This window comes from Anomaloglossus baeobatrachus, chromosome 3, assembly GCF_048569485.1.
Source record: "Anomaloglossus baeobatrachus isolate aAnoBae1 chromosome 3, aAnoBae1.hap1, whole genome shotgun sequence".
Lineage (NCBI taxonomy): Eukaryota > Metazoa > Chordata > Amphibia > Anura > Aromobatidae > Anomaloglossus > Anomaloglossus baeobatrachus.
The window spans coordinates 371716174-371729448 of record NC_134355.1 but is presented as its reverse complement, the minus strand read 5'-3'; the positions used below and the strand labels follow the sequence as shown (position 1 = coordinate 371729448).

At 43.7% G+C, this 13275-nt stretch overlaps 1 protein-coding gene across 4 annotated transcripts in view; it reads left to right on the top strand.

The window, feature by feature from the left end:
* Positions 1-13275, top strand: part of CYB5R4 (cytochrome b5 reductase 4) — a 484942-nt gene that overhangs the window by 251318 nt on the left and 220349 nt on the right. For all 4 annotated transcript variants that reach the window (XM_075340162.1, XM_075340159.1, XM_075340161.1 and 1 more), the window contains exon 6: positions 7741-7792. In XM_075340162.1, coding sequence (XP_075196277.1) covers positions 7741-7792 — 52 coding nt within the window. The remainder of the gene's footprint in view (positions 1-7740; positions 7793-13275) is intronic.

Below are 13275 nucleotides of genomic sequence, written 5' to 3'. Positions count from 1 at the left end.
AATATTTCTGGATTGAAATGAGGTTTATTGTACTAACAGAAAATATACAATCTGCATTTAAACAAAATTTGACCGGTGGAAAAGTATGGACACCTTTATCAATTTCTTGATTTGAACACTCCTAACTACTTTTTACTGACTTACTAAAGCCCTAAATTGGTTTTGGAACCTCCTTGAGCTTTGAACTTCATAGGCAGGTGTATCCAATCATGAGAAAAGGTATTTAAGGTGGCCACTTGCAAGTTGTTCTCCTATTTGAATCTCCTATGAAGAGTGGCATCATGGGCTCCTCAAAACAACTCTCAAATGATCTGAAAACAATGATTATTCAACATAGTTGTTCAGGGGAAGGATACAAAAAGTTGTCTCAGAGATTTAAACTGTCAGTTTCCACTGTGAGGAACATAGTAAGGAAATGGAAGAACACAGGTACAGTTCTTGTTAAGCCCAGAAGTGGCAGGCCAAGAAAAATATCAGAAAGGCAGAGAAGAAGAATGGTGAGAACAGTCAAGGACAATCCACAGACCACCTCCAAAGACCTGCAGCATCATCTTTCTGCAGATGGTGTCAATGTGCATCGGTCAACAATACAGCGCACCTTGCACAAGGAGAAGCTGTATGGGAGAGTGATGCGAAAGAAGCCGTTTCTGCAAGCACGCCACAAACAGAGTCGCCTGAGGTATGCACAAGCACATTTGGACAAGCCAGTTACATTTTGGAAGTAGGTCCTGTGGACTGATGAAACAAAGATCGAGTTGTTTGGTCATACAAAAAGGCGTTATGCGTGGAGGCAAAAAAACACGGCATTCCAAGAAAAGCACTTGCTACCCACAGTAAAATTTGGTGGAGGTTCCATCATGCTTTGGGGCTGTGCGGCCAATGCCGGCACCAGGAATCTTGTTAAAGTTGAGGGTCGCATGGATTCAACTCAGTATCAGCAGATTCTTGACAATAATGTGCAAGAATCAGTGACGAAGTTGAAGTTACGCAGGGGATGGATATTTCAGCAAGACAATGATCCAAAACACCACTCCAAATCTACTCAGGCATTCATGCAGAGGAACAATTACAATGTTCTGGAATAGCCATCCCAGTCCCCAGACCTGAATATCATTGAACATCTGTGGGATGATTTGAAGTGGGCTATCCATGCTCGGCGACCATAAAACTTAACTGAACTGGAATTGTTTTGTAAACAGGAATGGTCAAATATACCTTCATCCAAGATCCAGGAACTCATTAAAAGCTACAGGAAGCGACTAGAGGCTGTTATTTTTGCCAAAGGAGGATCTACACAATATTAATGTCACTTTTATGTTGAGGTGCCCATACTTTTGCACCAGTCAAATTTTGTTTAAATGCGGATTGCACATTTTCTGTTAGTGCAATAAACCTCATTTCAATCCAGAAATATTACTCAGTCCATCAGTTATTAGATATATGAAACAGAAATAGCTGTTGCAAAAACCCAAATTCTTATAAAGAAAAAAGGTTAACATTAATAGGGGTGCCCAAACTTTTTCATATGACTGTTTCATTTACCATGAGCCATGTATAAGGGAGTCGGGGTCAAAATCGGGGAAATTGAGAAATCTGAGTCAGAGTCGGAGGATTGGATTACCAATTCCACAGCCCTGCTTTTAAAGGAGTTGTCTGACATAAACTCAAAAATTTTTGTTAAGCTAATCTGTGCTGTATTGTCATATAAAACACCCCTACATTGTTATTTCTTGTTTTCTAACTTTTGTTCCTCTTGAATTATCCCTTTATTCTCTGCAGATCTTTGTTTAACTTCAGCTCCAGCAAACATGATAACTTCCTGTGCTAAACCTCCCAGTCAGAGCTGGCACCGCCTGGCCTCAGTGTCCAGCCTCGCCCCCTGCCAGCCCCGCCCTCTGTCCGCCCTCTGCACACACATTCCCTGTCAGTATTCTGCCCAGCACTGACCTACAGCATTGGAAATAACAGCCCCACATCAGGCTCTGCAGCCCCCACCACATCAGGCTCTGCACACCACACACACACACATATAGCTCTGCACCGCACACACATTGGAGTCTGCACCGCACACACACACATCGGGCTCTGCACCACACACACACATCGAGCTCTGCCCCGCACACACACATAGGGCTCTGCACACCACACACACATATGGCTCTGCACACCACACACACATATGGCTCTGCACACCACACACACATATGGCTCTGCACACCACACACATATGGCTCTGCACCGCACACACACATAGGGCTCTGCACCGCACACACACATCGGGCGCTGCACTCCCCACCACATCGGGCTCTGCACACCATACACACATACGGCTCTGTACCACACACACATCTTACTCTGCACCGCACACACACATCGGGCTCTGCACCGCACACACACGGGGCTCTGCACTACATACACACATAGGGCTCTGCACACCACACACACATTGGACTCTGCACACCACACACAAATATGTCTCTGCACACCACACACACATATGGCTCTGCACCGCACACAAACATATGGCTCTGCGCCGCACACAGATTGGGCTCTGCACACCACACACACATATGGCTCTGCACCGCACACACACATAGGGCTCTGCACACCACACACACATTGGACTCTGCACACCACACACACATATGGCTCTGCACACCACACACACATATGGCTCTGCACCGCACACACATAGTTTCATAGTTTCATAGTTTTTAAGGTTGAAGGGAGACTCTAAGGCGGGCTTTGCACACTACGACATCGCAGGTGCGATGTCGGTGAGGTCAAATTGAAAGTGACGCACATCCGGCATCGCATGCGACATCGTAGTGTGTAAAGCCTAGATGATACGATTAACGAGCGCAAAATCGTCGTAATCGTATCATCATCGTATCATCGGTGCAGCGTCGGCGTAATGCATAATTACGCTGACGCGACGATCCGATGTTGTTCCTCGCTCCTGCGGCAGCACACATCGCTGTGTGTGAAGTCGCAGGAGCGAGGAACATCTCCTACCGGCGTCACCGCGGCTTCCGTAGGATATGCGGAAGGAAGGAGGTGGGCAGGATGTTTACATCCTGCTCATCTCCGCCCCGCCGCCGCTATTGGCCGCCTGCCGTGTGACGTCGCTATGACGCCGCACGACCCTCCCCCTTAGGAAGGAGGTGGGTCGCCGGCCAGAGCGACGGTCGCAGGGTAGGTGAGTGCATGTGAAGCTGTAGTAGCGATAATTTTCGCTACGCCAGCTATCACACGATATCGTACCTGCGACGGGGGCGGGGACTATCGCGTGCGACATCGCAGCATCGGCTTGCGATGTCGCAACGTGCAAAGCCGCCCTAAGTCCATCTAGTTCAACCCGTAGCCTAACATGTTGATCCATAGGAAGGCAAAAAAACCCAATGTGTCAAATAAGCTCCAATGGGGAAAAAAATTCCTTCCTGACTCCACATACGGCAATCAGACTAGTTCCCTGGATCAACACACTGTCATAAAATCTAATATACATAACTGGTAATATTATATTTTTCAAGAAAGGCGTCCAGGCTCTGCTTAAATGTTAGTAGTGAATCACTCATTACAACATCATGCGGCAGAGAGTTCCTTAGTCTCACTGCTCGTACAGTAAAGAATCCTCGTCTGTGGTTATGATTAAACCTTCTTTCTTCGAGACGTAGCGGATGCCCCCGTGTTCCAGTCGCAGGCCTAGGTGTAAAAAGATCTTTGGAAAGGTCTCTGTACTGTCCCCTCATATGTTTATACATTGTGATTAGATCCCAGCTAAGCCTTTGTTTTTCCAAACTAAATAACCCCAAGTTTAATAACCTGTCTTGGTGTTGCAGCCCACCCATTCTTCTAATAATCTTGGTCGCTCTTCTATCTACCTGTAAGATTATGCTATTTATAACCTTCTATACTTTTGCTATCAAGAAAAGCATCCATTCCACTCTTAAAATCATTCAGTGAGTTGGCCATCACCACTTCCTCAGGAAGAGAGTTCCAGAGCCTCACTGCTCTTACCGTGAAGAACCCTCATCTATGCTGATGTAGGAATTTTCTTCCCTCCAATCGAAGAGAATGCCCCCTTGTTCTTGTCATAGTCCTTGGTACAAACAGATCATGGGAGAGATCTCTATATGGCCCACTGATATATTTGTACATATTTATTAGGTCTCCCCTAAGTCTTCTCTTTTCTAGAGTAAATAGACCTAATTTTGATAACCTTTCCGTGTATTGTAATGCACCCACTCCATTTATTATTTTAGTAGCCCGCCTCTGAACCTTTTCAAGTTCAGTAATGTCTTTCTTGAGCACCGGCGCCCAAAATTGCACACAATACTCCAAGTGTGGTCTGACGAGTGATTTGTACAGAGGGAGAATGATGTTTTCATCTCGTGCCCCCAGACCTCTTCTAATGCATCCTATCACCCTATTTGCTTTGGTGGCTGCTGCCTGACACTGGGCACTCCAATTTAGATTCTTAATGACTAAGATGCCTAAGTCTTTTTCCATATCTGATTTCCCCAGCGGTTTCCAATTTAGTAAGTAATCATAGCATCTGTTTCTCCTTCCCATGTGCATAACCTTACACTTATCTGTGTTAAACCTCATTTGCCATTTTTCAGCCCAATTCTCCAATTTACTCAAATCCATCTGTAGTTGCAAACTGTCCTCCTTTGTGTTAACTACCTTACATAGTTTTGTATCATCTGCAAATACTGATATTTTACTCTGTAAACCATCTACCAGATCATTAATAAATATATTAAATAGTAGGGGGCCCAATACAGACCCCTGTGGCACCCCATTAGTAACCCTGGCCCAATCTGAGTATGCGCCATTAATAACCACTCTTTGTTTTCTACCACTAAGCCAGCTACCTACCCATCTACACACATTTTCCCCGAGCCCAAGCTTTCTCATTTTACTTAGCAGTCTTTTATGTGGGACAGTGTCAAATGCTTTACCGAAGTCGAGATAAATGACATCCAATGATCCTCCTCGGTCCATGTGAAAGCTTACATCCTCATAGAAGCTGATCAGGTTAGTTTGATCCTTCATAAATCCATGTTGATATGGAGTTAAACAATTATTAACATTGAGACATTCCATAATAGTATCCCTTAAAAACCTTTCAAACATTTTACCCACAACAGATGTTAAGCTTACCGGCCACACACATAGGGCTCTGCACCGCACACACACATCGGGCTCTGCACACCACACAAATTGGGCTCTGCACCGCACACACACATAGGGCTCTGCACACCACACACACATCGGACTCTGCACCGCACACACACATCAAGCTCTGTACCGCACACACACATAGGGCTCTGCACCGCACACACACATAGGACTCTGCACCACACACACACATCGGGCTCTGCACCGCACACACACATCGGGCTCTGCACACCACTCACACACATCGGGCTCTGCACACCACACACACACATATGGCTCTGCACACCACACACACATCGGGCTCTGCACACCACACACACATCGGGCTCTGCACACCACACACACACACACATCGGGCTCTGCACACCACACACAACATTATACACACACATATGGCTCCGCACACCACACACACATAGGGCTCTGCACCCCACACACACATAGGGCTCTGCACCCCACACACACATAGGGCTCTGCACCCCACACACACAGGGCTCTGCACCGCACACACACAGGGCTCTGCACCGCACACACACATTTGGCTCTGCACCGCACACACACATTTGGCTCTGCACCGCACACACACATCGGGCTCTGCAACCCTCCCCCACACACACACACACACACGGCGCTCTGTACCGACCCCCCCATCGTTCTGCATCGCCCCCCCTTCCCCCTTAGGGAACACATGTAGGGAATACATACTTACCCCTCCTCGGTCCCCGCCGCTCCTGCACGTTCGTCCGCTGTCTGGTCTGGACATATCAGCACAGTAGTGATGTCACCGCTGTCCTCAACTGCCAGACACAGACAGCGGGACAGTGATGAGAAGCAGCGCTGCGCTCCCTCTCATCAATGCTTTCAAATATATCGGCATCTGTGATCTGTGATGCCGGTACATTTGTGCGATCCTGAGCAGGGGGCTCGGTGCTGGCGGTGACACCGTGGGCAGCCGCCGACAGGCCCCTCCCCTCAGCTCACGGGTCCCACAGCAGTGCGGGGGAGGTTGCGGGGAGAGTACGGGTGCGGGGGAATGTGTGGGAGGGTGCGGAGAAGGGGGGCGGGGACTCCTGCACTGTACCAGCCCAGCAGGGCGGCAACATGCTGTTCATAGATTTGCATGTCAACATGGTCCTGCCCATGTTGACATGAAATGACCGGAAGCAGCAAAATCGCGGGAGAAGCGGTCACATGATCGCTCTGAGCCGGGGGAGAGGGCCTGACAGCAGGGCAGGTAAGTGGTCACTATCTACTTACTTGCCCCAATGTAGCCCAATAGGGAAATAATAAAAAAAAGTCAAAATAAGCCGGATAACTCCTTTAACCCATCTAAGATCCTAATATAATTAGAATGTTTCAAAACCAATTCTAACATAACGTAGCCATATTGTAAATATTATTTAAGAACTTTTTAGTATAGTAAAAATATTAATGTTGTCATAAATAAACACAAACAAAATCAACTTAATTTTACAAAAAAAATTCCATTCCAGACTTAGTACGATATAAATTGCCACATGTTAGATTTAAAAAGTTTGGCCTGGTCAATGTGACGGGTATAAAATTATTGTCCAGCCCTTTTTTGGTTTAAAACAACCACTGCATCTGAAAATCTAAAGAGACCGGCTTCTTACATCCTACTAATATGGATGGCTGCACCAGTTGTGTCTTGGTAACTGCTTTGATCATTGTTTGGCTGCAACAGTCATATGCCCTTATTTATTTATCTATTTTGTTTTATGTATATAGCGCTCTTATATACCACAGTGCTTTACAAACATAATCAACACTGTTCCCATTGAACCTCATAATCTAAAATAATTATAAAATAATAACCTCTATCAGTGTGGCTTTAAAATGTGGGTGGAAACCAGAGAACCCGGAGGAAACTCATGCAAACACAGGGGAGATCATATATACTCCTTGCAGATGGTGTCTTTGGTTGGATATGAACCCAGGATGCTAGCACTGCAAAGCAACAGTGCTAACCACTTTAGACAATATGGAATGTACCGTTCCAGAAGAGCAAGCTGGGCACTGCTATGAGATGAAGTGGTGTGTCACAAGAGATGTGTGCTTTAATTTTTAGTTTTAGACAGTTCTTGGCCAATTTAATACATAAATAATGAAGGACAACCCTTTTATCTGTTGCGTTTTCTTATTATATTGTTAATTTATTTTATGTAAATGAGCTCACTTTGTCTCCTACAAAAATTGTAAAGTTGTAAGAATTTTTGCAGTTGTTCCCAAATATCTTTGTCAGTAGTGGTCATTACTATATGCGTCTCAATATTACTCTTGCAGGCATATGCACAGTTTTCTCTACATTGTAGATTTCATGTCTGTTGAGATTCTTGTAAGACTATTTCTGTATACTCTTGTTTATAGCCATATGCTCACATGGACAATTACTTATGAAGAAATGTTCAACTTTGGGCTCATTATTTTGAAAACTTTTGCTTTATTTTTTACATCTGCCAAGAAAATTTGCGTCTTTCTGCTTTTGAAAATAAATGTTTTTGACTTGTTCCTATGTTGATTTTTTTTATGTAGGCACGCTTGCTAGCAGCGTTTCACTGGAGGCTAGTAAAGCAGTTAAACCCAGGTTAGTACGTTACCCATTTGTAATATTTTCTTACCGTTTGTTTATAACTTTTCTGCTTGTTAAAAGTTTAAGTTATATGATTAGATTTAAAGGGGTTTACGGCATTTTAAGAAAATTGGCCATGATTAATAAATTGTTCATAATAAAGAACTGTACCCAGACTCGGTGACTATTTTTAGGCTTTTAGTTGCCATAGCAACCATCACCATTGCATGGGTCGTGCAAGTTCAGTGGCAACTGAAAATGAGATATTCAGTCGGTAACAGTATTACCACTGCTCTAAGATGTTGTCTTGAACTTGGCCTCCACCAATTGCTGTAATAGTATCGCCATTTATGTTAAGATACTCCTACACATAACTGACATTAATCACCCAAGTGCCGGTACTTAAAAGTATAATAAAGACACTGGTGTATATACTGGTACTGGTGCCAGTGAGAATTGAAAGGGTGTATAAAGGTATAGTACAAAGCCCAGACCTTTACACATGTTCAGTCTGTTACAGTAGCATTCACAGAGTACATCATTGTTGGTGTGTTTTTCCAATTGTCCATTGGCCCCCTGTGATGTGATTGCGGGATGTCGATGGATTGACAAGTTATCCAGGAGTCTATTGAAGACCACCATGCCGTCCATCAAGGTAATCCTGTGAAAGCCAGGCCATGGCCTTTGTTCATAGGAGACTGTGATTTTTGTGACATACAGAAATTGCTGTCATACATCACAATACTGTATATTGCTATATATACTATATATAGAACAAACTAATATATATATATATATATATATATATATACATACAGTGGGTACAGAAAGCATTCAGGCCCCTTTAAATTTTTCACTATTTCATTGCAGCCATTTGGTAAGTTCAAAAAAGTTCATTTTTTTCTCATTAATGTACACTCTGCACCCCATCTTGACAGAAAAAAACAGAAATGTAGAAATTTTTGCAAATTTATTAAACAAGAAAAAACGAACTATCACATGGTCATAAGTTAAGTATTCAGAGCCTTTGCTCAGTATTGAGTAGAAGCACCCTTTTGAGCTGGTACAGCCATGAGTCTTCTTGGGAAAGATACAAGTTTTTCACACCTGGATTTGGGGATCCTCTGCCATTCTTCCTTGCATATCCTTTCCAGTTCAGTCAGGTTGGATGGTGAACGTTGGTGGACAGCCATTTTCAGGTCTCTCCAGAGATGCTCAATTTTGTTTAGGTCAGGGCTCTGGCTGGGTCAGTTAAGAACGGTCACAGAGTTGTTCTGAAGCCACTCCTTTGTTATTTTAGCTGTGTGCTTAGGATAATTGTCTTGTTGGAAGGTGAACTTTCCGCCAAATCTGAGGTCAAGATCACTCTTTGAGAGATTTTCCTCCAGGATAGCTCTGTACTTGGCCGCATTCATCTTTCCTTCAATTGCAACCAGTCATCCTGTCCCTGCAGCTGAAAAACACTCTCATAGCATGATGCTGCACACCACCATCTTTCACTGCTGGGATTGTATTAGGCAGGTGATAAGCAGTGCCTGGTTTTCTCCACACATACCACTTAGAATTATCACCAAAAAGTTCTATCTCCCTCTCATCAGACCAGAGAATCTTATTTCTCATAGTCTGCGAGTCCTTCATGTGTTGTTTGTGGCCTTTCATATATCTTGCACTGAGGAGAAGCTTCCATCGGGCCACTCTGCCATAAAAGCCTGATTAGTAGAGGGCTGCAATGCTAGTTGACTTTGTGCAACTTTCTCCCATCTCCCTACTGCATTTCTGGAGCTCAGCCACAGTGATCTTGGGGTTCTTCTTTACCTCTCTCACCAAGACTCTTCTCCCATGATTAGAAGAGTCATTAGATAGATAGACGGACAGGTCTAGGAAGAGTTCTGGTGGTCCCAAACTTCTTCCATTTAAGGATTATGGAGGCCACAGGTGCTCTTAGGATCCTTGAGAACTGCAGAAATTCTTTTGTCACCTTGGCCAGATCAATGCCTTGCTACAATTCTGTCACTGAGCTCCTCGGGTAGTTCCTTTGACCTCATGATTCTCATTTGATCTGATTTGCACTGTGAGCTGTGAGGTCTTATATAGACAGGTGTGTGCCTTTCCAAATCAAGTCCTATCAGGTTAATTAAACACAGCTAGACTCCAATGAAGAAGTAGAACCATTGCAAACAGGATCACAAGGAAATTAACAGCATGTGACTTAAATATGAGTCATGACCATGGGATATTTTGTTTTTTCTTATTTAATACATTTGCAAAAATTTCTACATTTCTGTTTTTTTCTGTCAAGATGGGGTGCAGAGTGTACATTAATGAGAAAAACAAATGAACTTTTTTGAATTTACCAGATTGTTGCAAACAAAATGTGAAAAATGTATTTGCTTTCCGAACCCACTGTTCGTACACGTATACATAGAACCAGGTCCAATTTCCCAAAAGAGACTACAATAAAAAGGACAAATAATTATTTTTTTTAAAAATATAAAAGATCAAATTATCCATTTTTCCCCAGTTAAAAATTAAGAAATAAAAAGAATACACATATGTGGTATCTCAATATCCATAAGGCCCTGTGCAACCGCTGCAGTTTTCGACACAGTTTTTTTAAAATTCTGCATGTCTCTCCTGAAGCTAGCAAAGTCTATGGGATTTTAGATTTGCTGTGCACACGGTGCTTTATTATTTCTGTGCGGTTTTGGTGCAGATTTTGATGCAGAAAAAATCTGCAGCATGTCAATTATTGGTGAAGCTTTGCAGCGTTTTTTCACCCATTGACTTCAATTAATTGACTTTCTGGATGGCCCAAAAAAAGTATCAAAAACTTCAACAAAACAGCGCCAAAACCACATCCGGTTTTGACGGGTTTTTTTGCCACACTGTACAGATCTAGTGCAGAAAATTTCTTCAGCAAATCCGCAGTGTGTCCATAGACTTAAGTCCAATCTATCAAAATATAAATTTAATTACAACAATCACTAATTGGCCTAACAAGAAAAAAATCAAAGCTTTAGAAATGTGTTTTTTTTTAATGCCACATCAGCGCAAAAAGATGCAATAAGGGGCAATCAAAACAGTGCATCTCTCCCCAAATGCTTAAGATAAAAATGTGTTGGGCGCAAAAAAAACAGTTCTCACACAGCCCATCATCTGATGATTGAAAATGTTATAGTCCTCGGAAAATGTAAAATCACAGAAGGTATCTTAATCAAATTTTATTGGTTTTCAGGACATACACTTTACAAATACATACAAATTACATCAAAACAAAATAACCCCTCTAGCTAAAATTGTTCCTATTCTTTCCCTATATTTCTGGTCCTGCCTGTCTTGTGGGGGTCTGCACCCTATGGTGTCGTTGATGATTGGTGCCCCCACTCCGCGGCGGCTCACCCTGCCTATTTACACCCTCTTGCTATCTACCAAGAGTTTTTTGAGGGATAGAATATAGGCACTTGTGCAAATAATTAGAAATTGGTGATTAAAGGATGTAGGATAAGGATATATCTTTTCACCAGTTAGAGAGAAATTATAGGATATGATCACATTAAAAGGTGTTGGCCCACTAACACGAACTGACCCAAATATGATAACCCATTTTTTCTCGGAAAATGGCAGCAAAGCAAAAATATGAATTACTTCTACTGGTATTTGGTAATTCGGTTTCCAGTAGTCCCTCAGGACAGCACCACAGGAGTTAATCCTCTTGACCAATACAGGGACAGGATCAGAGAGAGGTTAAAAGGCCCCTCCCACCTCCACCCTCCAGTGTCTTAAGTACTTACAGAAGGATGGATACAAATGGTTTATACCAACAAATAGTAACTCATCTACAAGATAAACCCTAAGGGGAGGGAAATAAGAGTGCTGTCCTGAGGGACTACTGGAAACCGAATTACCAAATACTGTAATTCATATTTCTTCATCATTCCTTATGGGAGACCCAGAACCCTTGGTCTGGGTCTCCCATGTCGGAACTATAAGAAAAAGAATTTACGGTAAGTAAACAAAATTCTCTTTTTCTTCATCGTTCCTTTTGGGAGACCCAGACCAAGGGTGCTGGGTCTCCCATGTCGGAACTATAAGAAAAAGAATTTACGGTAAGTAAACAAAATTCTCTTTTTTCCAGAATGTCCCTCCGGACAGCACCACAGGAGCATTACCAAACTAATATCTCGGGTACAGAAGCCTTAAGGACACAAGTCCAGGGCAAGAACTAGGTTAGACATATTAATCTGTAAAAACCAAAAATATGGATAGTAGAAACAATCTGCAAGCATCTGAAACCCTATGCAGCGCATCTTAAGGGTTACCAAACATGGCTGGTGCAGGATCCATAACACCCAGAACCAACCAATGTCTGAAGAACATTATAAGGACTAAATCTTTGATAAGTACCTTCGTGTACTGAAAAACTACAAGGTAAATCACCAGAGTGAGTGTGATATATTCTATACTGCTGAATATTCAGAATAAATGTGGTAGACAGCTTATACCACAGAAACCAGATATAGTAAGGGGCACTTTGCACACTGCGACATCGCAGGTGCGATGTCGGTGGGGTCAAATTGAAAATGACGCACTTCCGGCATCGCATGCGACATCGCAGTGTGTAAAGGCTGGATGATACGATTAACGAGCGCAAAAGCGTCGTAATCGTATCATCGGTGCAGCGTCGGCGTAATCCATGATTACGCTGACGCGACGGTCCGATGTTGTTCCTCGCTCCTGCGGCATCACACATCGCTGTGTGTGAAGTCGCAGGAGCGAGGAACGTCTCCTACCGGCCTCACTGCGGCTTCCGTAGGATATGCGGAAGGAAGGAGGTGGGCAGGATGTTTAGATCCTGCTCATCTCCGCCCCTCCGCTCTGATTGGCTGTCTGCCGTGTGACGTCGCAGTGACGCCGCACGACCCGCCCCCTTAACAAGGAGGCGGGTTGCCGGCCACAGGGACGTCGCACGGCAGGTGAGTGTGTGTGTGTAGCTGGCGTAGCGATAACTTTCGCTACGCCAGCTATCACCACATATCGCTGCTGCGACGGGGGCGGGCACTATCGCACTCGGCATCGCAGCATCGGGCTGCGATGTCGTAGTGTGCAAAGCCCGCCTAAGATATACCCGAAAAATGTGTTAGGTGAACATTCTTAACACCTCAACTATGGAATCGATGTTAAAGTCCTTAACAGCCTATCAAGGGATGAATAAACCACAGCCCAATAGATCTACGACGGTGGTCATTCTATAATAAACTTGTCCTAGCTTAATAAACCAGGTCAGTACTGTCATCAGCTCTCCTAGGCTCAAACAACTACCCCTGGTTACAGACCAGCCCACCGTTCCACCAGAGGTCATATTCTGGCCCCAGAAGCCCAAGATTACATTGCATAAACTACTGGATCTCGAGTAATGAGACTGACCATCACGAAAACTAAAGACATGAAGAATTGTAGTCTGGAAGGCACAAGTGCTGATATTAATTAGCAAGCCAAGT